General features: G+C 35.5%; 1 protein-coding gene and 1 pseudogene across 2 annotated transcripts in view; both read right to left on the reverse strand.

Annotated features, from left to right (window-relative positions):
• Nucleotides 1–3,934: 3,934 nt before the first annotated feature.
• Nucleotides 3,935–16,361, reverse strand: LOC101679417 (annotated as a pseudogene).
• A 2,880-nt stretch (nt 16,362–19,241) lies between these two features.
• Nucleotides 19,242–27,924, reverse strand: part of TAFA2 (TAFA chemokine like family member 2) — a 501,881-nt gene continuing 493,198 nt past the window's right edge. For both annotated transcript variants that reach the window (XR_006604254.1, XM_004766579.2), the window contains one exon: nt 19,242–21,387. Coding sequence is in view for 1 of the 2 variants with exons in the window: in XM_004766579.2 (XP_004766636.1) it covers nt 21,376–21,387 (12 nt within the window). In the remaining variant the exon portion in view is untranslated. The remainder of the gene's footprint in view (nt 21,388–27,924) is intronic.

Raw genomic sequence — 27,924 nt, forward strand, 5'->3', positions numbered from 1 at the left:
TGCTCATGTTGTGTTTAAAATACCAATTAGGTAGCTGAATGAGAATCTCTAGTAGAGTGTTGGAATAATGATCTTAGAAGTCAAGGGCAAGAACAGGGCTAAAAATACACACATTTGAAGTCATCAGCATGGATGTTATTATTTAGGAAGAAAGTCTAAACAGTGAAAAATGTGCATCATTGTCATGGATCGAGAAATTGAATCTCCTATAAAATTCACATATAGAGTTCCTAAAAGTAATTAGGTTGTCATAATTACTAATCTAACTTAGAAAATCTCCAATTCTATGTATTTATACTGGGCATTAATCTTTGAATAAATATTTAATATATTTTATTGAATACCCTTATATTTCTTATATTTTTATATTATATCCTTATATTATATTATATTATACCCTTATATACCCATATATTATATTATATTTTTAAAATATTTTATTGAATACCCTTAATGATTTAAATGAAATGACAGTTCTTTGGGAGTTAAAATCTTATATGTGCTTCATTGCACCTACAAAATCAGAATCCAGTAATGTAAAAGGACTTAGCCTGTCTTGAGTGATAGTTTATCTTTTAAAGATAGCCTCCATAAAATAAACAATATACTGACATAAATTACCATTGTCCAAACATTATAAATTTTCAACCTTAACAACTGATTCTAAGTGAAGGCAACCTTTACAATTACAATTGATCTTTACTTTTTATGTGAATAAAAGGAATCTTGAGTGACTGGATTAGTTCTGGATGTAATAAAAATACTTACGGCTGTTTTTGAGTGGATCAAAGTAGTTTGTCTCTAGGAATTCTTAGAGATATTGGTGAATTCCTTTAAACTGAAAGAAAAGTTTGTTCAAGAATGACTGAGAAATTAAAAATGGGGTAGGAAAATTTACCTCAAAATACTGGCAGAACTACACAGAGAACTCTACAATGAGCTCCAAATTACTTAAAAAACAAATGTGCAAAAGATGAGAGTACTTTAAGAATATATTTGTATAAATATATTCTAGATATATATAATCTGCTTGTATAAATATTAAGTCAAGAACTGAGACATGTGGAAAATACTTATAAAACTAAACAGGATCTTTAATTTCTCTAAAAACCCAAATCTCTGTTTTGGCTCGCTGCTTACATGTTAAATGGTGATGGCGAGAGATTTGCAAAATAAAATAGAAAATTTGGAGTCTGAGGAGATTTAGATTTGATATTTAGTGATTTACTTACTGGCTTTATAGCCCTCAGTTAGTTACTTATATATATCTGAATCAATGTCTCTGTAAACTTAGTGATTATATATATTCCCACATGACTCCAGTAAATAGCAAATAAAATTAAATAAATCAAAGGTACAATATTACAGTAGGTATGTTTTAAAATACCATATATCTCTTTAATTTCTGTTGTAGGTCTCTCTGCTCTCCCAAAAGAAATAATCTCTATTGTAGAGGAATAATTGGAACATTGGGAATAAGGCCTCAGGCATATATGAGGGTGGAGATTGTTTTAATGGATTAATAACTCTATTTGACATGGACTGTCTTTCAAAACTACTGAAAGAATTCCTAGATTACAGTGCCAAACCCTTGAAGGGTAATCATTGACTCATCATGGATAATGTGGAAGCACTGGAAGACCAGGGATAGTAAATGTAGTTTTGATTTCCAAAGATTGAAAGAATAATAATGGATGGATAATGGCACAAAGAGTAAGTGTATCCTATTCTAAGTTACAAAATAATTTCAAGTTACATAGATTTCCTTTGACAATAGTATTAGCATAGCTACAGTTAAACATGACTAAGGTACATATATATATATTTTTAAAGACACATAAACCGGGCGCCTGGGTGGCTCAGTGGGTTAAGCCGCTGCCTTCGGCTCAGGTCATGATCTTGGGATCGAGTCCTGTATCGGGCTCTCTGCTCAGCGGGGAGCCTGCTTCTCTCTCTCTCTCTCTCTCTCTCTGCCTGCCTCTCCGTCTACTTGTGATTTCTCTCTGTCAAGTAAATAAATAAAATCTTTAAAAAAAAAAAAAAAGACACATAAACCTCCATACGGTACTTTGTTCTTATTTGATCTTTTCTTTTACTTTTTATAGTTCACAGGAGATATTACCGGCATAAACAAATAGTGTTGATCTACATGGAAAGTTCTTTATGAAAATATGGCCTTCAACCCTAGCCTTATTTGTACAGCACTCAAATCAACTGACCTCGAAATTATATGCATCTCTACATATAACCCATATGATTTATAGTGTTTTCCTAAACACAACTAAAGGACTGATAACAGTCCTTGACTGATAACAAGTCAGTGCTTAGGAGCCACAGACTTTGTAGCCAGATAGACATCCAGGATTTGAATCCTGTTCTACCAGTTACTAGCTATGTGATCTGTGAAAACTACTTAACCTCTGCTGCTTTAATTTCTCATCAGCAAAATGCAGACAATAATATACCTACTTCATGAAGTGACTGTGAGCAATAAATGAGCGAAAATTTGTAGAAGAAATTTGTAGAAGTCTTAAAACCACATATGACATGTGGGCACTTCCTAATAAATGTTTGCACATACTTAAATTAAACTGTTGTTTAAATTTTATCTTTAAATTGAGACCACTAACTGACATAAAGATGGCCTTTGGAAGAAAAATACTCATTTCTAATTAGGAATAAGAAAATAAAATATAATGTGACTCAGTTCTTAGAATAGCATAAGAATGCCATACACCTACCATATTTATTTAAATCTATAAATGTTAAAAACATAACATGCTTCTAGTAGTTATAATATGAAAACCTTGTAAGAACCACAGGATATGACCTTGTTTTAATTAAAAATATAATGTATATAGCTGTCATTGATAGAAGACGTTATACAGATTTCACTAAGATCGTCAAGTGCCATGTGTCTTCCCTGGCACATTCTCATAATGACAGTATTAAAACACATTTGCCTAGCATTTTTAACTTTGCAGAGAATTAACCAACCTCTCAGTTAATCTTCACAATGTCTCTGGATAGCAGAGAAAACAAGATATTATTACTTATCTTTCACAGATAAGAAAATTGAGGCCTGAAGAAGTTAAGTTATCTGCTTGCCTAGGGTCACAATTTATCAGTTTATGACCCAGATTCCCTTAAAAAAAAAAAAAAAAAAAGCCTAAATCACTAATTGAAAATCTCTGTCAGTTTTACTCTTTGCATTCCTTTGAAACCAAAACAGAAGGCAGTACCTCTTTCATGATGGAGAAACTGTTTACAGTTACGCAAAGTAGACACGGCACAATTCCTAGGGACTGACATCTCCATAATGATATATGTAATGGTACTCACTGTATTTGTACAGTGCCCAACCTGTATGACCACATGAGAGCAACTGGTTTCACTGATCCAAAAGCCTGAGTCAGAAGCAGCAGGCAAGAGTTGAATTGACATTCTGGTTTCAATTTTCATTGTGTGGTTTCACAAAAAAGAAAGAAAAAATAAATAAAATCAAACAAAAGTAACTTTAAGAGAAAATCTGTCACTCAGGTTGGATTTTTCTCTTACTTGAAATTCACCCTATCTATATTCAATTGAATAGAATGACATTTGATTGAACTGACTGGGGGAAAAAAAGTGACAAGATATATTCGGATTCGGCCTTTCAAATTTGGTTTATTGTTTAGTGCAGCAACCCCTGAAATTAAATGAACATATATAGGAGATTCATCATAAGCTATCTGCAGAATCCTGTTATAGGAAGACGGTGCTATCACAAAGTCTTCCCACAGTTAAACCCCCAGGATGGACTCATTCTGCAAAATACAACACTACATTGAATTAAGCGTGAAAGTTTTCTTTCTTTTTCTTTTTCTACTTAAATAAGAAATCTTGTAATTGGATTTCAAATGCTCCTTGTGAAGTAATTATCTATAATCCATTCTCAAGTATTCATTTTCAGTAAACCTGTAAGAGATGCTAAGCGATATCCCATATTTTCCCTTTCACAACTGCCACAAGGTTCTCGTCCAAACTGTTCTGATAATGAGTCTTTTGAATGAGAAGAGGGACCATTTTAACTTTTTAAAAACTAAATAGGAGTCATAAGACAAGCCAGAGGTGAAATGAGGAAGGGTCCAATGAGTTTCACATAATATCATGAAGAGTGCTACCAGAAATAATTAAAGCAATAAAAATATTTAAGCTGCGATTAGTGTTTAGAGATGCTGGCAATATGCATCATTAGGTCATTATGAAACAATATAAAATTTTAGAAATCCTAAAATCATCTTGATAAAAGTTTAGCATAAAAGAAATTCACAAAAAGAGCACTGAAGGTGAAAATAAATGGTGACCAGTGTTGGTGACAATTTTAGTAAAACATTTGAAATGACTGACAATGAAATAGCAACAGATTGTATACTCTAGAGCAAATAGCTCTTAAATTGTAATCTGAGTGTGTTTCTTATGCCTTCAAACTAAAAAAAAAGGAAGTGCTTTCTATGGGAACTCACCAGCGAAGACTGACAACCATGGCTAGGTAATATCTTTCTGACATTTAGCAGCAGGGAAATCATCAGGAACCATTTAATCCCTCAGATTGTTTAGCTGTGACATTTTTTGATGCATAGTACAAGAGATCTAACTATCAGCCAGAAAACAAAAAGAATTAACGTGACATTTGCACTACAAATCACTATCATGCTCCATTTGCCAGAATCTTTCCTAACAGCTGATACTCAGCATTTTGAATAAGGAACAAGTTAGTCAATCAACAAGAAGCAAACTCAGTTATTACTAAATGGACCTATGTAGTTACATTAAATCATGCAATGATTCACTTAATAAGCAATGTCTTGACCTCCTGCTGCATCCCAGGCACTGTTACACAGTAAGATTATCAAGAGGAAAAGACAAGGATCACAGGAGTTAGCCAGACAGCAAACAAAGAAACTGTAGCAGAAAGCAATGGGAGCATGCAGAAAAGGCACTTAACATCTGCTTTGGGGGTCAGGGAGGCTTGGTGGAGTGACACACTGTAAAGGAAAGCTCGATAGTATTTTTTTTCTGTCTGATATGAAAATAATTTCACCAAAAAAAAAAAAAAGAGGATTTTAAAATGGGTTACAGATAATTACCTCACAAGCACTATAGAAAAAATCTATGTAAAATATTTTCAATACAAATTATGAAATATAAACAGGGGGAAAAAACAGAAAAAACTAAGATTAAATATTTAATACAAACTACCCTTTATAGATTCCTGAATTAAGTCCTTGTTGGGAATCTAGTTCTAGGAAGACTGTAAGACTGTTTAAAACTGTTTTACCAATATTAATCTTCTGATAGCATCTCAAAATTTATTCACTTAATTTTATGATGGAAATATTAGTTATCAACAGAATTGGAGAATTTAAATGTACAGATATGAAAAAGAGCTAACTGGAAATGGCTTGGGGGTGGATGGAGAAAGTCCAGCTTCAGAGGCAAAGTGAGTATTTGTAGGAACAGATGGGTTCGAGGAAGTACATACAAGAACATGGGTGTGACAACATTAGTTGTATAAGTATAGGGGAGGGGGATAAGAAGTAGGCAGGAGCCAGTTAATGGGATGCCATTTATGATTGATAGAGTATAGATTTCATATCAGGACAGTGGAGAGCCCTTCAAGAATTTAAAGTCGATGTGTATCAAAATCACATTAGGTTGGAAAAGATTACGCAGAGGAGCAAGCAAAGTTGGCATTGAAAACTAGCATGAAGCCACTAGTGGTGATCGAACAAATGGACCCAGTTCTTCATCTTTTCCTGCATCTAGCCTTGCATTGTGACTTTGCAGCAACCATCACTAAGTGGTGGAGTCTTCTTCTCCACCCCAAAATACGAGCTACCTTTATGACTTGATTTGGACAATAGAATATAGCCAAAGTGAGTATCCCAGTCCTGAGCCTTTCCCTGTCTAACTTTATCATCTCAAAACCTTGCTTTCTTTGCCATGAGAACAGGTCAAGCTAAGCTGGTAAAAGGTGAGACACCACTTGGAAGTAGTCCAGTTACTCCAGCTAAGATAATGGTAGGTTAGGTACATAGAGCAAGATACCCCCAAAACATGTGAGAATCCAGACAAACAGCACTGTCTGTCCATCCACAGCTCCCAGCAGTCAGGAGTGTGAGCCCAGCCAAGACCAGAAGAATCTCCCAGCTGACCCATAGACTTGGGAGTAATAATTGAGAGGTATTGTTTTATGCTGTCCAGTTTAGAGTTGTATATTACACAGCAGTGGATAACTGATGCGTCACTCTCACAGATTGCCCTTTGATGCATGACAGTGGGACACAATAAAAGGAAATTTCACTTCCAATTAAGAATCAAAGGTAAACCTTAAAAATAAAGAATGAAAGGTAAACCTTTAATACAGAATACAATCTATTTGTTAGTCTTTTTTTTTTTTTTTTGAAAATACTCAGGCATTGTTGAGGTTTCCAATTATTAATACATGTCTATCCCCATCAAAACAATAGACTTCTAAAGTATTGTATCTCTGTGCTCTTCATTTTCCCATTTTGCATTCAGCTGTTTCTCTCTCCAGTGCTGCTATGTAACCTCAGTGCCTCACAAAATCTATCTGCGGATTCTTAAAATAAGTGGTTTCAAATTCTGTTTATTACCCCTCCCAAGGAGGGAAGGGGATATCATTTGAAAAAGAAGGTAAAGCTTACTACATTTGACACTTGAACAATGCAGGGGTTAGAGACACCAACCTCATCTGCAGTCAAAAATCAATATATAACTTTTTTTTAAAATTGAAGTATAGTTGGCATATTATTACATTAGGGTCAGGTGAAAAACAGTGATTCAGTGACTCTGAACATTATGTTATGTTCACAGTTGTAGCTACCATCTGTCACCATGCAACACTGCTGTAACACCACTGATTCTTTCCTTATGCTGTACCTTTCACCCTTGTGACTTAAACATTCTAAAAATGGAAGCCTATACCTCCCATCCCCTCTCCCCTCGGCAGTCTCTAGGTTGTTGTCTATGTTTATGGGTCAGTTTCTGCTTTTGTTTGTTTTCATGTTTTAGAATCCAAATGTAGGTGAAATCATATGGCTTTTGTCTTTTTCTGTCTGACTTATTTCACATAGCATAATATCCTCTAAGTCATTCATGTTGTTGCAAATGGCAAGATCTTTTTTTTCTTAACTAACGTATAATGTATTATTCAAATGGAAAGGTCTTATTCTTTCTTTTGGCTAAGCAGTATTCCAGTGTGTGTGTGTGTGTGTGTATTTATATATATTTTTATACTACATCTTCATTCATCTTTCAACAGACACTTAAATTGCTTCCATATCTTAGCTGTTGTAAATAATACTTCAGTAAACACTGGGGTGCATATATCTTTTCAAATTAGTGTTTCTGTTTCCTTTGGGTAAATAGCCAGTGGCGGAATTGCTGGATAATATCGTAATTCTATTTTTAAGTTTTAAGGAACACCCATACCGTTTTCCTCAGTGGCTGCACTAATTTACGTCAAACCAGCAATGTACATAGACTTCTTTACATTCTTGCCAACACTTGTTATTTCTTACTTTTGGGGTACTAGTCGTTCCAACTGGTATAGAATATTATTTCATTGTTGTTTTGATTTGCATTTCCCTGATGATTAGTGATGTTGAGCATCTTTTCATATGTCTGTTGACAATCTGTATGTCAGCTTTGGAAAATGTCCATTCAGTTCCTCTGCCCATTTTTTAATCAGATTATTGGTGTTTTGGATGTTTAGTTATAGAAATTCTTTATATATTTTGGATATAACTCCTATCAGATAAATCACTTGAAAATATCATCTCCCATTAAATTGATTGCCTTTTTGTTTTATTGGTGGTTTCCTTTGCTATGCAAATTATTTTAGTATAGGCCAGTAGTTTGTTTTTGTTTTTGTTTTTCTTGCCAAAGGAGACATATCTAGAAAAATATTGCTAAGGCTGATGTCTAAGAGATTATTGCTTATATTTTCTTTTGTAATTATTTCATTTATTTATTTGAAAGAAAGAGAGCATGAGTTGGGGGGAGAGGCAGAAGGAGCAGGAGAAGTAGACTCCTCACTGAGGCTTGATCCCAGGACCTTGAGATCATGACCTGAGCCGAAGACAGACATTTAACCGACTGAGCCAGCCAGGTGCCTGCCTGTGTTTTCTTTTAGGAGTTTATGGTTTCAGGTCTCACATTTAGGTCTTAAATCCATTTTGAGTTTATTTTTGCATATGGTATAAGAAATTACTGCAGTTTTATTCTTTTGCATGTAGCTGTCAGGTTTTTTCAGCACCATTTTTTGGAGAGATTGTCTTTTCCCCATTGTATATTCTTGCCTCCTTTATCATTTATTAGTTAACCATATAAGCATGGGTTTATTTCTGAATTCTCTATTCTGTTCTATTGATTTATGTATCTGTTTTTGTATGAATACCATACTGCTTTGATTATTGTAGCTTTGTAGTATATCTTAAAATTTGGGATTGTGATACGTCCAGCTTTGTTTTTCTTTCTCAGAAGAGCTTTGGCTGTTTGAAGTCTTCTGGTTCCATACAAAGTTTAGTATTACTTGTTTTAGTTCTATGAGAAATGCTGTTATTTTGTTATTTTGATGGAGAGTGCTTTGAATCTGTAGATTGCTTTGGGTAGTATGGACATTTTAACAGTTATCAATTCATCCAATGCATGAACATGTTAGATCTTTGCATTTATTTGTGTTGCTTTCAGGGTTGTTGTTTTGTTTTGTTTTTTCCATCGGTGTTTTACTGTTTTTAGAGTATGACTATTGTACCTCCTTGGTTGATTCTTAGGTGTTTTATTTTTTCTGTGCAATTGTAAATGGAATTGCTTCTTGATTTCTTTTTCTGGTGCTTTGTTATTAATGTACAGAAATACAACAAATTTATGTATATTAATTTTGTATCCTGCAAATTTATGACATTCCTTATTACTTCCAATAGTTTCTTGATAGAGTCTTAAGAGTTTTCTCTGTATAGTATCATGTCATCTCTAAGTAATGACAGTTGTACTTTTACCTTACCAACTAGGATATCTTATATTTTTTTTTCTTGTCTAATTGCTATGGCTAGGATTTCCAATACTATATTGAATGAAAGTGATGAGGGTGGACATACTTGTCTTGCACCTGATCTAAGAGGAAAACCTCTCAGGTTTTCATATTGAGTATGATGTTATCTGTGAGTATGTCATATATGGCCTGTATTATGTTGAGGTATGTTCCCTCTAAACCCACTTCATTCAAAGTTTTTATCATGAATGGATGTTGAATTTTTCAGAAATTTTTTCTACATCTCTTGAGATAATCATATGATTTTTATCCTTCATTTTGTTAATGTGGTGTATCACATTGATCTACAAATTTTTTTGACCTTATCGTTATTTTTAATGTCCAACTTTTATAATACAAGGGCCAGAACTTTCTCCCCATCTCAAGTTTATAAATTTTCAATTGACTTTGAGGCCAATAGGAATACTTCTTGTCTAATTTGGATTCTGGGAAGACTTCATTCAGGTCCTCAATGGTCACCTGATCAAATGGAATTATGTTCCTCATCCTCTCCAGCTTATTTTCATATTCCTCAATCCTGGTCTTTGAGAGACAAAAACTCAGCACAACTTTTCACATCTTGTTTTTCTTCAGCATCCACCTAAACAGTACATTTATCCTCTGGCACAGGAAACTTCAGGGCATTAAACTTCTCAAAGTCATCTACCAAGCCATTCTTTACCACATTGACCTTGTAGTGAGCCTGGGTGGTTTCTCAGGGAGAGTAGCCAACCTGGAGGTAAGTGTCTCATTCCAGGATTTTGGGGAGTTAGCAATGGCTTCTGGTTTGGGGGTATGATCCCCACAATAGCTACCCAGTTGGTGGTTCTTAGAACAAGTTTTCACCCAGTGATCTTAGATCCTTTATTGACCCCAGCAGCCCAGAGCCCACTGCCTGATTTGCAAATATTCAACCATTTTTGCACTCCCAGAATAAATCCCACTTGATTGTGGTGAAGTCTTTTTAATGCATTGTCAAATTTGGTTCGCTAATACTTTGTTGAGGACTTTCACATCATGGTCATCAGGGATATTGGACTGTACTTCTTTCTTTTCTTTTTTTCTTTCTTTTTTTTTGGTAAAGTTTTTTTTTTTAAGATTTTATTTATTTATTTGACAGAAAGAGATCACAAGTAGTAGAGAGGCAGGCAGAGAGAGGAGGAAGAAGATTCACTGCTGAGCAGAAAGCCCGATGTGAGGTTCGATCCCAGGACCCTGAGACTATGACCTGAGCCGAAGGCAGAGGCTTCAACCCACTGAGCCACCCAGGCACCCTTTCGGTACAGTTTTTATCTGGTTTTGATATCAGGGTAATTCTGAATGCATAGAATGTGTTTGGAACCTATCCTTCCTCCTTTATGTTTTGGAATAGTTTGAGAAGAATTGGTATTAATGTTTTTTCAAATGTTCAATAGAATTCATGTGTGATACCATCTTGTCTCAGTCTTTTATTTGTTAAGATCTTGTTGATTATCATTGCATTTTTTGTTAGTAATTAGTCTGTTCAAATTTTCTATTTCTTCTAATTTTAGTTTTGGAAGGTTGCATGTTTCTATCAATTTCTTCTAGGTTCTCGAGTTATTTGCCATACAATTTTTCATAGTAGTCTCATACTTCTTTGTGTCTCTGTGGTATCATCTCTTATTTTCCCTATTTCTTTTTTTAAAATTTATTTTTTATTTATTTTCAGCATAACAGTATTCATTATTTTTGCACCACACCCAGTGCTCCATGCAATCCATGCCCTCCATAATACCCACCACCTGGTACCCCAACCTCCCACTCCCCCACCACTTCAAACCCCTCAGATTGTTTTTCAGAGTCCATAGTCTCTCATGGTTCATTTCTGATTTTACTTATTTGGTTCCTCTCTCTGTTCTTGATGAGACTGACTGAAGACTGATCATTTTTATCTTTTCATAGAACCAGCTCTTGGTTTCATTGATCTTTTCTCATGTGTTTTTGCCTCTATCTTTATTTTCATTCTGATCTTTATTATTTCCTTCCTTTTACTTCCTTTGAGCCTTGTTTGTTCTGGTTCAAACAAGAGGTTTGAGGTTAAATTGTGTGAGGTTGAATTGTTTATCCGAGATTTTTCTCATTTCTTGAGGTAGGCTATAAATTTCCCTCTTAGAATTGCTTTTGCTGTTTCTCAAAATTTTGTACCATTGTTTCATTTTCATTTGTCTCACATTCTTTTTTTACTTCCTCTATGAGTTTTTCATTGACCCATTGGTTGTTTAGTAGCATATTGTTTAGCCTTTATGTGATAGTGTTTTATCCAGTTTTTTTCCATGTAATTGTTTCATACAATTGCAGTTGGGAAAGACACTTGATATTATTTCAGTCTTCTTAAATATACAGAGATTGGTTTGTGGCCTAAGGTGTACTCTGACCTGGAGAGTGTTCCACATGCACTTGAAAATAATGTGTATGCTGTTGTTGATCAATAGAATGTTCTTTATATATCTTTTATGTATATCTGTTCTAATGTGTCATTCAAAGATTGTTTTCTTATTGATTTTATTGCCCGAATGATGTATCTGTTGCTGTAAGTGGGTTGCGAAGTCCCCTATTATTGTATTATTATCAGTTTTTCCCTTCATGTATGTCAATATTTGCTGTGTTTTAAGGTGCTCCTATGTTGGGTACATATTTACAATTGCTACATCCTCTTGCTGTATTGATCCCATTATTATTATATAGTGCCTTTCTTTGTCTCTTGTTACAGTCTTTGTTTTAAAATCCATTTTATCTGATATAAGTATTGCTGCTCTGCCTTTTTTCCTCACTTTCATTTGCATGTATAATCTTCTATCCTTTCACTTTCAGTCTGTTCTTATAGGCAGCATATAGATATGTCTTGTTTTTTAATCTATTTTGCCACCCTGTGTCTTCATTGGAACATTTAGACCATTTACATTTTAAGTACTTATTGATATGTATGTATTTATTGCCATTTTATCCATTGTTCCTGGTTGTTTTTGTAGTTCTTTACTCCTTCTTTTGTTCTCTTTCATTGTGATTAACGAGATTCAATAACATGCTTGGCTTTCTTACTCTTAATTTTTTTATGTGTTACAAGTTCCTGGTTTGTGGTTACCATGATATCCCGAGTGTATAGCAATCTGTATTAAGTTAGTAGTCACTTAAGTTCAAACACATTCTAAAACAACTTTATTTTTATCCCCCCCTACATTCTATGTATATGTTGTTGTATTTTACATCTTTTTGTGAGTCCCCTTTCCTTTCATCATTTTCTTCTACTTATGACCTTTTCCACTGATAGAAGTCCCTTTAACAAATTTCTTATAAGGCCAATTTAAGGCTGATAAGATCCTCTAAATTTATTTGTCTGGTAAACTCTTTGTCTCTTCTTCAGTTATGAATGATATCATTGCTGGGTAGAGTCTTCCTGATTTTTTTTTTTAATTTCAGCATTTTGAATGTATCATGCCACTCTTTTCTGACCTTTAAAGTTCCTGCTGAAAATTCAACTATAATTTTATAGAATTTACCTTATATATAAGTAGTCACTTCTCTCTTTCTACTTATAAATTTCTCTATCTTTAATCCTTGATATTTCAATTATTATATGTTTTGATGTGGACTTCCTTGGGTGTATCTTGATTGTAACTCTGCTTCTTGAACCTGGATGTCTGTTTCCTTCCTCAGGTTAAGGAGGTTTTTTAGCTATATTTCTTCAAATACACATTTTTTGCCCCTTTCTCTCTTTCTTCCCCTTCTGTGGGACCCCTATAATGCAAATGTTTATTTGCTTGACATTGCCTAAGATATCCCTTAACCTATTCTCATTTTTTAAAATTCTATTTTCTTTTTGCTGTTCAGTCTGGATGTTTTTCATTACCCATTCTTGAAGACCACTGATCTTTCCTTTATTCTCTAGTCTACTATCGATTCCTTTAGTGTATTTTTCATTTCAGTTACTGCATTTTTCAACTCTTATTGGTTCTTTATTATATTCTCTATCTCTTTGTTGAAGTTCTCACTGAGTTTATCTACTCTTCTCTCCAGTTTGGTGAGCATCTCTATGACCATTGTTTTTTGTTTTTTTTTTTTTTTTTAAAGATTTTATTTATTCATTAGAGAGAGAGAGCCTGAACAAGGTAAGGAGCAGAGAGGGATCAGGCTCTCTGACGATCAGGGAGACCAATGCAGGGCTTGATCCCAGGACTCTGGGATCATGACCTGAGCCAAAGGCAGATGCCCAACTGATTGAGCCACCCAGGCCCCCCACTATGACCATTACCTTGAATTCTTTATCAGACCTATTGCTTATCTCTGTTTCATTTACTTGTTTGTTTATTTTTGAGGTTTTGTCTAGTTCTTTCATTTGGAGCATATCCTTCTGACTTTCTTTGCTTGTTTCTATGAATTAGGCAGAAAATATACTTCTCCTAAACTTGAAGGAATAAGCTTGTTATCATCATCATCCTTTATGTAGACTCTGTATGCCTGGTTGCAGACTCAGGGTCCTGAAGCAGTTTGTGCTGGGACCACACTGGTGGGATGGCTGTAGCTGAAGTGGGTATATGCTGGGAAGTACCAGAGCTCTCCATGCAGAGGGCACCCTGGTGATATGGCTAAAACTAGACTGGGTGCAAGCCAGGTGTATGGGTGGGGACGGGTGCCCTGGCAGAGTAGCTGGAACTGAGATGGGGCATGGGCCAGGGAGTCCTCAGGTGCTGCACATGGGTGCCCTGGTGGGGCAGCTGGAGCTGAGGCAGGCATGAGCCAGAGATCTTGGAGCACTTTGTGCAGTGGTTGCCCTGGCAAGCTGTTTGGAACCAAAAGGGTGCAGGTCTGGAGTGTTCCAGGATCCTTTGCACCTTTGTCACCTTGGCAAGATATTTGGAGCTTTAGTGAGCACTGCCCATGAGTGTTTGGGTATGCACCACCTTGATGAGAGTGATGGCTGGGGCTTGTGTGGGCTAGGGGCCCAGGGCTCACTGAGGTGGTAGGCCACCTCAGTCACTGGATATTGCTCTTGTCCACACTATCATGGTGGAGTAATAATATCAATTCTTGAGCTCACCAGCCCCTCCAACCTGGAGAGAGTTTCAGTAGATTTCCCCTTCCATTTAGGGACTTTTGGACCTGCATTTTGTATATTATAGTTGCTCTTTTAAAACATGCCTTTTTTCTCTCTGTGCCCGAGGGCCTCCAGGGCTGGTATCTACTAGGGGCCTGGGGCTCACTGAGGCATCAGGACAGTTACAGTGCCTGAACCCTGTCATGAAGGTCCCACGCTATCAAGGTGGAGTGGAAATGTAAACCATGGCATTTGCCAGCCCCTCTGACCTGAAGTGAGTTCTAGCAATTACCCTGCCATTGGGCAGGGTTCTGAGGCTCGATCCTTTTTATATTCAAGTTGCCCTTTTAAGTCATGGCCCTTTTTGTGAGCCCCAGTGTTAATGAATCTGCTCACATCCATTGGTACTATCCCTCCCCACTTCAGTTTGCAACATTGGGGGTGGGGATTCTCTTTCTTCCCATTTTGTACAGAAGCTGTTCAGTCAGCTTTCAGCGTTTGCTGTATAAATAGGTGTATATTTGGTGTGTCCATGGAGGAAGTGAGTTCAGGATCTTCCTATGTTACCAATTTGGACCTGAAGTCTCATGTATAACCTTTGACTCTCCCGAAACTTGACTAATAGCTTATTGTTGAACAGCCTTATCAATAACACAAAGAGTCTATAAACACATATTTTATGTTATATATATTATATACTATATTCTTACAATAAAACTAGAGAAAAGTAAATGTTATGAAAAGCATAAGAAAACATATTTGTAGTACTGTATTGTAAAACATCCACGTGTAAATGGACCCCCATAGTTCACACATGTGTTGTTCAAGGGTCAACTGTACTTACATTTTATTCACTGCTTCTAACACAATTCTTGGCACACAAGAGTACAAAAATATTTGTTAATCAATGGATCTCTCCTTATTCCTTAAACTGCTCGTAACTTTCAAATCTAGTTTCTACCCCATCTAGATTTATAAATATCATTCCCTTTTATTTTACTAGCCCTCTGAGTCTTCTTATAGCCCTATCATATACTCCTTCATGGCATATAAGCTAACACTGTACTATTTACTACGACAGAGGTTAAAATCCTGGCTCTGCCACATACTAATACAAGACAGTAGGGAAACTGTTTAACCTCTCCATGCCCCAGTTTTCTTGTTACAGAATGGTAGTAGCAATGATATACATCTCAAATAAAATTAGATTAAGTTATAAAGGTCTTAGAACTTTTGGCACAGAGTAAGGACTCAAGAGATGCTAGCCTTTTAACCTTGCCTATTTTCATCCAATGATCCAACTATTCATTCACCATTTTTTGTCCAGGCTGCATTACACTAATGAAAAAGTCACATATCTCTACAGATTAAATTCCTTATATTATGACCTTACTGCTTTTTGAGCTCTGAGTATCTAAAAACACCAAAATTTGCTTCAAATATTTTCTGTTTGCCTTAATTTTAAACCAAACTCTGTATCTTGTGTACTCAGCAGATAAATCTCCTCTACTTAAAACCTCTGTGTGCTGCTATTCCCTCAGCCCAGAGGCCCCTAGGCATTATTTCCTTTAACCTCTCTTTTAAATTTCTTCCCAGCTTCATCCACTTTTGCTCATTTATCTAATAGCAAAAACATAGGCTGTTCTCACACTAACCCTTCCCTTTGATATTCCCAACCTGTTCCCAGTAAATCCCTTCTTTTATCAATTTCTCCTTCTCTACTTCTTTTGCTCAGCTGTCAACCTTTCTGGTCTCTGTCAAAGAAAATGTATTTTCACTTAGTCTGCCACTGGTTACTCTTTAACCTTCTTTGCAGCCACACAATTTCTGAAAAAAGGTGGTTTAAATGCAGTGCCTCTACATCTTCTCATTCTATTTAGCACAAATACCAGCAGGGCCCCAAAACTTTTTATATCATATATGATATGGTTTTATTATTTTCTATCAACAGTTTTTACACCAATTTCAGGGTGAATAGAACTGACCTCTTTCACAAATAAAGAGCCACCATTTAGTAAATACTATGTAGTACCTACTGCACTTTGCATATATTAGCTCATTGAACCTTCACAACAATCCTGTGAGACAAAGTGTTTTTACTTTATAAATAAGGATATTATGACTTGGCTAATTTCTCTTATTAATCTATTTATAATCTTGGAATCATTAACTTTCTCTCAGTAGCCCAGGAAGAAGCTGAAACTCACCCATAGGGCTTATCAACCCCTATGATTGCTCTTTGATTTATGGTCTACCACACTAGTGACACTGTTGTGTGGAAGGTCACCAAAGACCTAAGCACCAATTACTTCTTCACTGTTCACCCCATTAGATTTTCTATGGGATTTGGTTCTGTTTCTCCCTAACACATTATGACTTTCTTTCCGTACCCCTGCTTTCATTTCCTTTTTATTTTCAGTTCTAGGTTCTTAACACACCACTCCCCATCCTCCCTCTCCTTTTGCAGCATAAATAAACACACTCTTTTTTCTCCCATATTTAAAAAAAACACACTTTTTTGATTCTGCCTCCCCTTCATAAACACTACTATACTTTGCCTTTACCCCTTAAAGAGAAGTCTGTTTGCTATTTCCACTTGCAAATCTCTTATTCATTGTCCAACCCAACGAAAGCTCAATTCTACAATAAGCCCTTCATTGAAACTGCTCTTTCCAAAATCAACAATAACCTCTAATTACAAATCCAATAAAACCTGTTCATTTCCTATCTGACACGACCTGAATGTTTCATTGGTACTTTAAACTTAGTAGGCTTGAAAAAATGAACTCATTGTCTCTACCTGCCACTATGCTTGCTCTTCCCCTGGTTTTTCTGTCATAACTGAGCCTCAGTTAGCCCATATTAGTAAGCCCAGGGCCTTCTGGAGCTCTCTTCCATGCATTCCTCTGATTCATTCAATCATTTCACCCAACTCTTCAGTTCCACCTTGTGCAAAACCCTTCATTAGTGATTCCTAAACCTGAATGCTCATTAGAATCACCTAGGGAGGTTTATTTAAAAAAAAAACAAAAACACAAACAAACAAACAAACAAAACAAAACCCTAGTGGTCTAGGATTAAAGGCTGGGCACATGTAAGAGCATATCAGAGAGTAGGGTCAAGCATGGGAAATTGTTAGGATCCTCAAGTAATTTAAATTGCAACTGGCATTGATATCTATTGTTCACATTCTTCTCAGTGTAATAGTCCAAGATCAGGCCTCATTTCCTCTTCCCCCAGGTTATTTTAGTCCTCTGCTACTTCTCTTCAGGTCCCTACTCACATTTTTGCTAAAATCTGTAAAACACAACTATGGACATGCACTGTCCTGTTCACCTAACTTCTAGAATAAAGTTCAAAAATAAAGTTCAATCACTTTGTGTAACAAGACAAATATTTATGACATAGTGCATCCTATTTAGTAACTTGCAATATATTAAAAACATGAAAAAAATCAGAACAAATATGGAATATTAAGTCTTTTGTGTACCCATTTTCCCATAGGTTAGCACAGTGCCATGCCTAAGTAGAACATTGAAAAAGTACCTCATAAGCTGATTTTTAAAGTATTTTAAAGGTTAAAAGTTTAAACTTCAGCTAACCCCCAAATGTAATCTAGGATATACCTACTAGGAATTTAGTAACTGTCTGCTAAATGCCAGATAATTGTAATGTTTACACTACTTTTTTGTCTCACACAGTGCAAATAAAAACAAGAAGAAATCTGCTATCTTTACTCTTTTTTCAAATTGTTCTATATAAAAAAGAAAAAGAAGAGAAATTCTTACCTTGATAAAAATAGTAATGTGCTACATTCAGTGGGTATGTTCTCTATGTGGGTAGGGGCCCAGTGTGTATGTCTTCTCTGACTTTTCTGTTTCTCCTAGCAGAGTGTCTGCCATCATTCTATTTCTCCCCACTTAAGTAAGTCAAAAGGAGAAAAGGGAGGGTGATGAAAAATACTATTTGGTATCTTTGCATAGATGGCTCTTTCAGACGGATATATCATCTATGAATTGAGAGAACAATCAAAACTTCATAAAGATCAAGTCCCATTTAATCATTGTGCTATTAGCTATTTTGTATCATCAAAGGTCACAGCCTAATTGTACAGCACAGGACTTGCTAAGGGAAATAAAGAACAGGATAAACTCCCTTTTTATTTTATCCTTACGTACAGATTCTCAGTTCTCCTCTTACTCATTAAAGTCAAAACGAAGTTTGAAATCACATGTGGTACTGTCAGGCATTAAAACTGGAAGTCTCCATTATGTTATGGAAACAAGAGTGTACAAAAAAACAAAGAAAAACAAAGTTAAAGGATGTTATTCTGAAAATAGAGAACTTGAAAAATGTTATTACAAATCCGTCAGTCATAAACCATATTCTTATACTGTAATACACACCACTGTAAAGTTTTATTAAGTTAATTGAAAAGGATAAGATCTCTCTCTCTCTCTCTCTCTCTCTCTCACACACACACACACACACACTGCTTGTGAAACTGGTAAAGTCTAAGTATGATCTGTATTTGAGTTAATAGTATTGTACCAATGTCAGTTTCTTGGTTTTATAAGATTTTGGCATTGGAGGACAGTGGGGGAAAGGGCACACAATTTTCCACTTTTTTTTGGTAACAGATTGTGAATTTTAACCTATTTTTTCAAAATTATTTTTTTTTAATTTGAAAGCTGAGTTATAGCCATATCTAATATTTTCATTAACATTTCCATATATAATAAACTTTAAAGCATAAGCAATTTAACAATTTAAGCAATTTAACAATTTGTATAATAAAAAAATTTGCATATTGCTAGTAAACATATATCAGTTGTGCTCATAGTCAAGATACGGACAAATAATAGCACAAGTGTAAATATATCTCTTTCAATTGTTTCCTAGCAAAGAAACAGACCAAGTATTAGAACCTTGTGTAAATGGCAAGAGTTGTCATGCATTTTTATTAAAAGTTAAACTGAAGAATTTATGTCAGCTCCATGAATTCAGAGGTTTTTCTGGATAGTAACTGAAGTACTTTTGATATAAAACACTAGAAAACAGATTCTCCAAATGTAACTCATGAAGAGAGTCCATTTTATATCCCAATTTTATTTACCTTTTCTTAATAGTCACAACATTAATCTACTGGGGATAATCTAGTTAGTATATTTGAAATTCCATTTATTTTTTTCTATTGATATGCATGTGTTACACTTGTATATAATACAGAATTTAAAGGACTCAGTTAAAAAAAATGAGAAGCATGATGTACAATTTCAAACAAACCGAGGACAAATTCATAATTTCCAAAATAATACAGGTTTCTACTTTGCTCCAAAGAAATTAATGCTGTTACAATTGATGCAAAAATTCCAGCACAATTGTTATTTTTTTCTTTCTGAATTCATACAGTCTTGAACTATTGCAAAATCCACTCAGAGTCATCTAATTAATTTTATGTATAACCAACATAGAGGAAGGAAGTCATTTCATCCTATGGACTTGTGGGGCAATACACTTTGGTTCACTCTCCAAAGTATACTTTACAAATATGACTTTTGACATATTTTACATTTTCTGTTTTTCTGCCCAGAAGACATTCTGGGTAATGTACTGGTCTTTGAAATTCGTTGCCAACTAACAGACCAAAACTCTCCAAGGTATGTCAGCCTCCATCATGGAAACCAGCATAGACTTAATTGACCATGTCAGAGAGTTTTAAAATTATGAAAGATGGTCACATTTTTTCTAACATAATGGAACTTCTAATAGGACAATTTCTGAAGTATCTTCCTATTAGGTTAAGGTGAGTAAACAAAGAAGTCTCTCTGGTTACAACCCTTCAACTATACATTTACACAATATTATTACAGAATGGTTATGCATTTTCAATTCTTCTCTACCTTCACATAACAAATGAAATAAAATAAATGTAGTATAAAATTATACATTCTCTAATAACTTAGAAAAAAAGTACATACATGTTTAAGGCTTTTAAATATTTGTAAGACTTTCCTGTAGAACTGAAAAACAAAAAATGTTAAAATGACTACAAAACTGTGGACAGACACTGACCTAAGAAATTGTTTGAATGGGACAACTATAAGCAAATATTTATAAATTCAAGACCAAGGAAAATGAACAATTCTATTAACAGACTGAACAAACAAATATATAAGCATTCAAACAGTCATTGGGAGCGAGCAAGGGACAGTTTATTAAAATGATAGGACAGTTAAAAAAAATTTACTAGAAGAAATCTTAAGTGAATAACTCTCAAGCTAAGAAATCAGAAATCCACATGCATCCCTGGCGATTTTTTGAAACTGAAGGCTACCTACATACTCGACTGCTTACTGCTGATTTCTGTGAAGGGAAAAAGTAAATATAAACAAAAGAAAAAGCCCACTTAAAAAACAAAACAAAACAACCAAAAGGGAGAGTACTCTAGAAGTACAAAATAGCATATAATGAAAATGGAAATTCAGTTCTAACTACTACCTATGTAACTGACAAGAGAGCTGCAGTAGTATGTTAGCCTTGGGGAAACATGTCAGCTTGTCTATACATTCTTATATGATTGATGTATTCAGATAACTATTACTTGCCAACAATAATTATTATCAATGGATATATATTTCCATTCCTTTAACAAAAGCAACTTTAAGATGTTAAAACATGTAGGCTTTCAGAGCTCCAAGGTTAGGTTACAAATAAAACCATCTCAGTCTACACCATGCCAGAGGAGAAGTTCACAAAGAAAATGTCAGTAAAGACGGGTGCAGTCCCACCAGCCAATGAACACAGGACCAGACCCAGGAACACATCCATGGCTGCAGGCCGGTGCACTTTGCAGACTTTCAGAAGCAAGAAAAACAGTCACACTTGAGGCCAAGAACCATAAAGGTGAGTGTCTCTGACATCACCTGGAAACACCAGCTCTTCAGATGGCAAATTCAAATTCTCTTAGCAAGTGCAATTTTACAAGTTGAACACAGTTCAAATCTGACAAAATCTTCATGACATAGAAGTTCGTGTCTGACTTTTTAAAAGTCTCGGTTTCAAGAAGAGGCTGATTACGAGCCATAAAATCCCTTTGAAATGAGACTCTGCAGTGCCTCTTGTGAGCGATATAAAAATCTCCCTTCAAGATCACCTCAGGAATTAAGTTTCTGTGCATATGTTCAATGTAATCAGGCTTGAGGATCACTTGATTTATCCTTTGTTAATGGGTTACCTACAAAGGAAGAAGAAAATATAATCATTTTATAAGAAAGCTATGATCTTAAAACTGCAAACACAATTTAGTATTAGAAATTAATAACTCAAAATGGTAGTATTTGCTGTATCAAATAAATTGCTGAATTTTAAAGAACTAGCATATTCAGATGTTGCCACCTTATAAAAAATATACAAGTTTTTTTTTTTTTTTCTTAATCCTTTCACAGTATTTTTAGTGCCACTTGCACAACTATCCAAATGACTGCAGCTGTGACCAGGAAGATCTTAACTGGTGATGCTACATGTCTCAAATTCAAAGAATGATTCTGGAATCTTTGTTCTTTGTAAAGTCTTGGAGGATAGAATCCAGAGATCATAAACACTCTATGCCAGGCCTCAGTAAAGAAAGACCTTAGTTCATAGGAATAAAATCAGACCACATCTTCAAGAAAGTCCTTGGGCATTGGCTCTATAAAATCCATTCTTGAAATAGTTTAAAACTTGAGGGCTTATTTGACTCCATCAGATTTCAGAAAAAATAACTATGAGGAGAAATAAATATCTGGGGAGAAAAACAGTGATTGTAAACTATTTCACTAAGTTTTAAAAGTGTCCAGAAATTATCAAAATTGATTAGTATTATTGATGCTATAATAAATATTACTAAGGGAGATTCACACTGGCTTCTCACACCTATTTAGGTCCAAAGACTCTGTATGGGAAAAAGAAGTAAACATCTGGAATACCTGATACCTATGTAGATCAATCTGTATGCATACATGTAGATGATCCATGGATAGATGATACATGGATTTCTGCTGTGTCAGTGAATTCCTAGGTATACTCTAATACCAAGGTACTTACAGTTGCATAACTTCTTTTTAAGCAATGGTTATAATAAAAGGTGAATTCTTGAAAGTTACTGTGGATACTTTGGTTTTATTCCATCAAATTATATAATTATTCATCCTTTCATAATATATTTAAGGAAAGGTTTTGTTTGTTTTGTTGTTTTTTGATCAACCATAAGAAAGAGAAACATTAAGTAAAATAATCTAACTCTGGCTCTACCACACCCAGTCTCAAAGGAAGCTATAAATTCAAAAACAATTATTTTCTGTGCGGAAGCAGCCATCTTATTTATGTCTCTTTGGTCAGCTATCCTGCCCAAGGAAGGATCCTCTGCTTGCATATTTAAAGCTTCTTACTCCCATCCACAGAGGAACTATGGGAGGTATGGAACTGAGGATGGAAGGACCAAACACAGAAGGGGCCTGCTCACCTCCAGAGATGCTGGGAGCAGGGGCTATCTTAGGTAGGGCAGCAATCTCACTTTCCATTTGTCATTTTATAGTTCTGTGAATGGCTCCCAGTCTGAGTGTGAATGTTAAGAGCACCGTGGAAAGTAAATATGAATTTTTCTACAGACATTATGTCAGAGGTTGTCAGATAGCTGATCATTATGAAAAATACAAACTCTTTAGGATAAACTTTCTTGATAAATACTGATTTAACACAACTTTGATGGCCATTGCCTGAGAAGATCCACTTGTCTTTCCTGGAGATTCTTCTCTTGGTAGGAAGACTCAAAAAGCATGGTAAGAGACTGTATTTCCAAAACTAGTGCAAAGAAAAGAGACGAATTGAGAGACTAAGAGAGAACAAATGGGTTAGCCTCTGCAGGGACTCAGCACAGGCAGCTGGAAGGACATGGTGCCGTGACCCCATGGGAGCACGTGGCCTGTCCTCCTGTGTCATTTCAAACCCTAGTTCTAAGAAATCTCTTCATGGGTATGGTAGATGCATTCTTCTATCTTCATTCCAAGCTAAGTATTTCATCCTGCTAGTTTATATAAAGCTGGGGAGTGAGTCTCTCAACTATATATTAAAGCTTTGTTTTTCACATAATTTTAAAAATAGACACATTTATAGTACAATACCAAAGGTTTATGTACTGGAACAAATTTTCCTCCATCTCAGAAAACATACACATATACACATAAACACATATATACAATGCATATCCTAAGAATATCATAAATATACATTTTTATTCTGTTTGTAGCAGCTAAAATAATTTCTGAAAAATTAAAATTTAAACATGACTAAAAGAATTGTCTAACATAGATCAATACATGATTGAAATGACTTTTTTCCTGCAGTTTTACAAACTAGTCCTAGTTTATTAACCTTAAAAATATCCTCGCACCTTTAATGAGATAAAGACAGGGTTTAACTGGGCTATTTGTTTTCAATTTCATTTTTGTATGTTACTCTGATCAAGTAATTGTGGTGTGACATGTGGAGTTCTAGGCTAAGGTCAGAATGTAGTACTCGTAGGCACAGTGGAGACATCATACCACCTCTCAGACCCTCAGTTTCCCTGTATGTAGAAAGGGGATAATCCTGTTAGCCTCACGGAGTTGCTGTGAGGATATGATGATGTTTACGAAAACACCAACTCTGAGGTAGTATAATAAAAGTTTTGTGTTTTTTTCTAATGCACAAATCTTTAACAAGAGAGTCACTAAGGTACAATGAGAAGATCACACTAGCAGACATTTAGTCAAATTAGAGAAACTCTCAAGGAAAAGGCTAAGTAATCACTTGTCCTTTCCAATGTAATACAAAATATGGGCACCTGTGAGCACAACTCCGCCCCCTCTTTGACAACCTCCATATTTGTACCAAGTGAAATGGCAAAACCAAAGATTGAAAAACAAAGGATGATTCTGAATATATGTATATTATCACCAATTTTAATCACCTAATACACAAGAAATAGTAATATTTAAAGTGAAATTGTCTAAAATACAACAAAAAATCAACCCTTTTATGATTTATATACCTTAGCAAAAAAGTCCAAGTTACTCAAATTAAAATTCTGGCATGCTTGTTGGAAAACAAGTGCCATTTGACTCTTTCCTGATATGTAAGGGTTGTTGAAGCAATATTAATGCAATCTAACATTTAAAAATATTGCTCTTGTTTTTTAAATTATTATTTTTTTTAATTAACATATAATGTATTATTTGCCCCAGGGGTACAGGTCTGTGAATCATCAGGCTTAACGGATTTCACAGCACTCAAAATAGCACATCCCTCCCCCATGTCCATAACCCAGCCACCCTATCCCTATCCCCCACCCACCCAGCAACCCTCAGTTTCTTTCCCGAGATTAAGAGTCCCTTATGGATTGTCTCCCTCTTGATCCCATCTTGTTTCATTTTTTTCTCTCCCTACTCTCCATGACCCCACACTGCTTCTCAAATTCCTCATATCAGAGAGATCAATGATAATTGTCTTTCTCTGATTGACTTATTACGCTTAGCATAATACCCTCCATTTCCATACACGTCATTGCAAATGGCAAGTTTTTGTATCTTTTGATGGCTGCATAGTATTCCATTATATATGTATACCTTATCTTCTTTATCCATTCATCTGTTGATGGACATCTAGGCTCTTTCCATAGTTTGGCTAATATGGACATTGCTTCTATAAACATTCAGGTGCACAAACCCCTTCAGATCAGTACATGTATCTTTAGGGTAAATACCTAGTAGTGTTACTGCAAGGACATAGGATAGCTCTATTTAAAACTTTTTAAGGAACCTCCATACTGTTTTCCAGAGTGGCTGCACTAACTTGCTTTCCCACCAACAGTGTAGGAGGTTTCCCCTTTCTCTGCATCCTCGCCAACATCTGTCGTTTTCTGACTTGTTAATTTTAACCTTTCTGACTGGTGTGAGGTGGTATCTCAGTGTGGTTTTGATTTGTATTTCCCTGATGCCAAGTGATGTGGAGCACTTTTTCATGTGTTTGTTGGCCACCTGGATGTCTTCTTTGCAGAAATGTCTGTTCATGTCTTCTGCGCATTTCCTGATTGGATTATTTGTTCCTTGGGTGTTGAGTTTGATAAGTTCTTTAAAGATTTTGGATACTAGCCCTTTTTCTGATATGTCGTTTGGTGTATAGAAATGTCTTTTGGTTTTGTTGACTTTTTCCTTTGCTGTGCAAAAGTTTTTGAACTTGATGAAGTCCCAATAGTTTATTTTTGCCTTTGCTTCCCTTGCCTTTGGTATTGTTTCTATGAAGAAGTTGCTGTGGCTGAAGTGGAAGAGGTTGCTGCCTGAGTTCTCCTCAAGAATTTTGATGGATTCCTTTCTCACACTGAGGTCCTTCATCCATTTTGAGTCTACTTTTGTGTGTGGTATAAGGAAATGGTCCAGTTTCATTCCTATGTATGTGCTCATCCAATTTTCCCAACACCATTTGTTGAAGAGACTGTCTTCTTTCCATTGGACATTCTTTCCTGCTTTGTCAAAGATTAGTTGACCATAGAGATGAGGATCCATTTATGGGCTCTCTATTCTGTTTCATTGATCTATATGTCTGTTTTTGTGCCAGTACCATACTGTCCTGATGAATACAGCTTTGTAATAGAGCATGAAGTCTGGAATTATGATTCCACCAACTTTTTTGTTTGTTTGTTTTTCACATTCCTCTGGCTATATGGGGTCTTTTCTGGTTCCATATAAGTTTTAGGATTATTTGTTCCATTTCTTTGAAAAAAATTGATGGTATTTTCATAGGGACTGGATTAAATGTACAGATTGCTCTAGGTAGCATAGACATTTTCACAATATTTGTTCTTCCAATCCATGAACATGGAATGTTTTTCCATTTCTTTATGTCTTCCTCAATTTCTTTCATGAGTACTTTATAGTTTTCTGAGTATAGATTCTTTGCCTCTTTGGTTAGATTTATTCCTAGGTATTTATGGTTTTTGGGTGCAGTTGTAAATGGGATCGACTTTTTAATTTCTCTTTCCTCTGTCTTGCTGTTGGTGTATAGAAATGCAACTGATTTCTGTGCATTGATTTTATATCCTGCCACTTTACTGAATTCCTATATGAGTTCTAGCAGTTTTGAAGTGGAGTCTTTTGGGTTTTCCGCATACAGTATCCTATCATTTGCAAAGAGTGAGAGTTTGACTTCTTTGACAATTTGGATGCCTTTATTTATTTTTGTTGTCTGATTGCTGAGGGTAGGACTTCTAGTACTATGTTGAATAGCAGTGATGATAGTGGGCATCCCTGCCTTGTTCCTGACCTTAGCTCTCAGTTATTCCCCATTGAGAATTATATTTACTGTGGGTTTTTCATAGATGGCTTTGATGATATTGAGATATGGTCCCTCTATCCCTACACTGTGAAGAGTTTTGATCAAGAAAGGATGCTGTACTTTGTCAAATGCTTTCTCTGCATCTATTGATAGTATCAAATGGTTCTTGTTCTTTCTTTTATTAATGTATCACATTTATTGATTTGCAGACGTTAAACCAACCTGGCAGCTGAGGAATAAATCCCACGTGGTAATGGTTAATAATCCTTTCAATGTACTGTTGGGTCCTACTGGCTAATATTTTGGTGAGAGTTTTTGCATCCATGTTCATCAAGGATATTAGTCTGTAATTCTCCTTTTTTAAAGATTTTATTTACTTATTTGACAGAGAGAGATCACAAGTAGGCAGAGAGAGAGGAGGAGAAGGAAGCAGGCTCCCAGCCAAGCAAAGAGCCTGATGGGGGACTCAGTCCCAGGACCCTGAGATCATGACCTGAGCTGAAGGCAGAGGCTTGACCCACTGAGCCACCCAGGCACCTCTGTAATTCTCCTTTTTGGCATCAAGGTTTTGGCATCAAGGTAATGCTGGACTCATAAAATGAGTTTGGAAGTTTTCCTTCCATTTCTATTTTTTGGAACAGTTTCAGGAGAATAGGTATTAATTCTTCTTTAAATGTTTAGTGGAATTCCCCTGGGAAGCTGTCTGGCGCTGGGCTCTTGTTTTTGATGACTGGTTCAATCTCCTTACTGGTTATGAGTCTGTTCAGGTTTTTAATTTCTTCCTGGTTCAGTTTTGGTAGTTTTTATGTCTCTAGGAATGCATCCATTTCTTCCAGACTGTCAAATTTGCTGATGTATAGTTGCTCATAACATGTTCTTATAATTGTTTGTATTTCTTTGGTGTTGGTTGTGATCTCTCCTCTTTCATGATTTTATTAATTTGGGTCCTTTCTCCTTTCTTTTGGATAACTCTGGCCAGGGATTTATCAATCTTATTAATTCTTTCAAAGAACCAGCTCCTAGTTCTGTTGATTTGTTCTACTGTTTTTTGGTTTCTATTTCATTGATTTCTGGTCAGTCTTTATTATTTCACTTCTCCTACTGGGTTTAGGCTTTCTTTGCTGTTTTTTCTCCCGCTCCTCTAGGTGTAGGATTAGGTTGTGTACTTGAGACCTTTCTCGTTTCTTGAGAAAGGCTTGTATTTCTATATATTTCCTCTCAGGACCACCTTTGCTGTGTTCCAAAGATTTTGAACAGTTGTGTTTTCATTTTCATTTGTTTCCATGAATTTTTTTTATTCTTTAATTTCCCAGTTGACCCATTCAGTCTTTAGTAGGATGCTCTTTAGCCTCCATGTATTTGAGTTCTTTCCAACTTTCCTTTTGTGGTTGAGTTCTAGTTTCAGTGCATTGTGGTCTGACAATAT

The sequence above is a fragment of the Mustela putorius genome, unplaced genomic scaffold (genome assembly GCF_011764305.1).
Source record: "Mustela putorius furo isolate JIRA1106 unplaced genomic scaffold, ASM1176430v1.1 tig00003988_pilon_pilon_pilon, whole genome shotgun sequence".
Classification (NCBI taxonomy): Eukaryota; Metazoa; Chordata; class Mammalia; order Carnivora; family Mustelidae; genus Mustela; species Mustela putorius.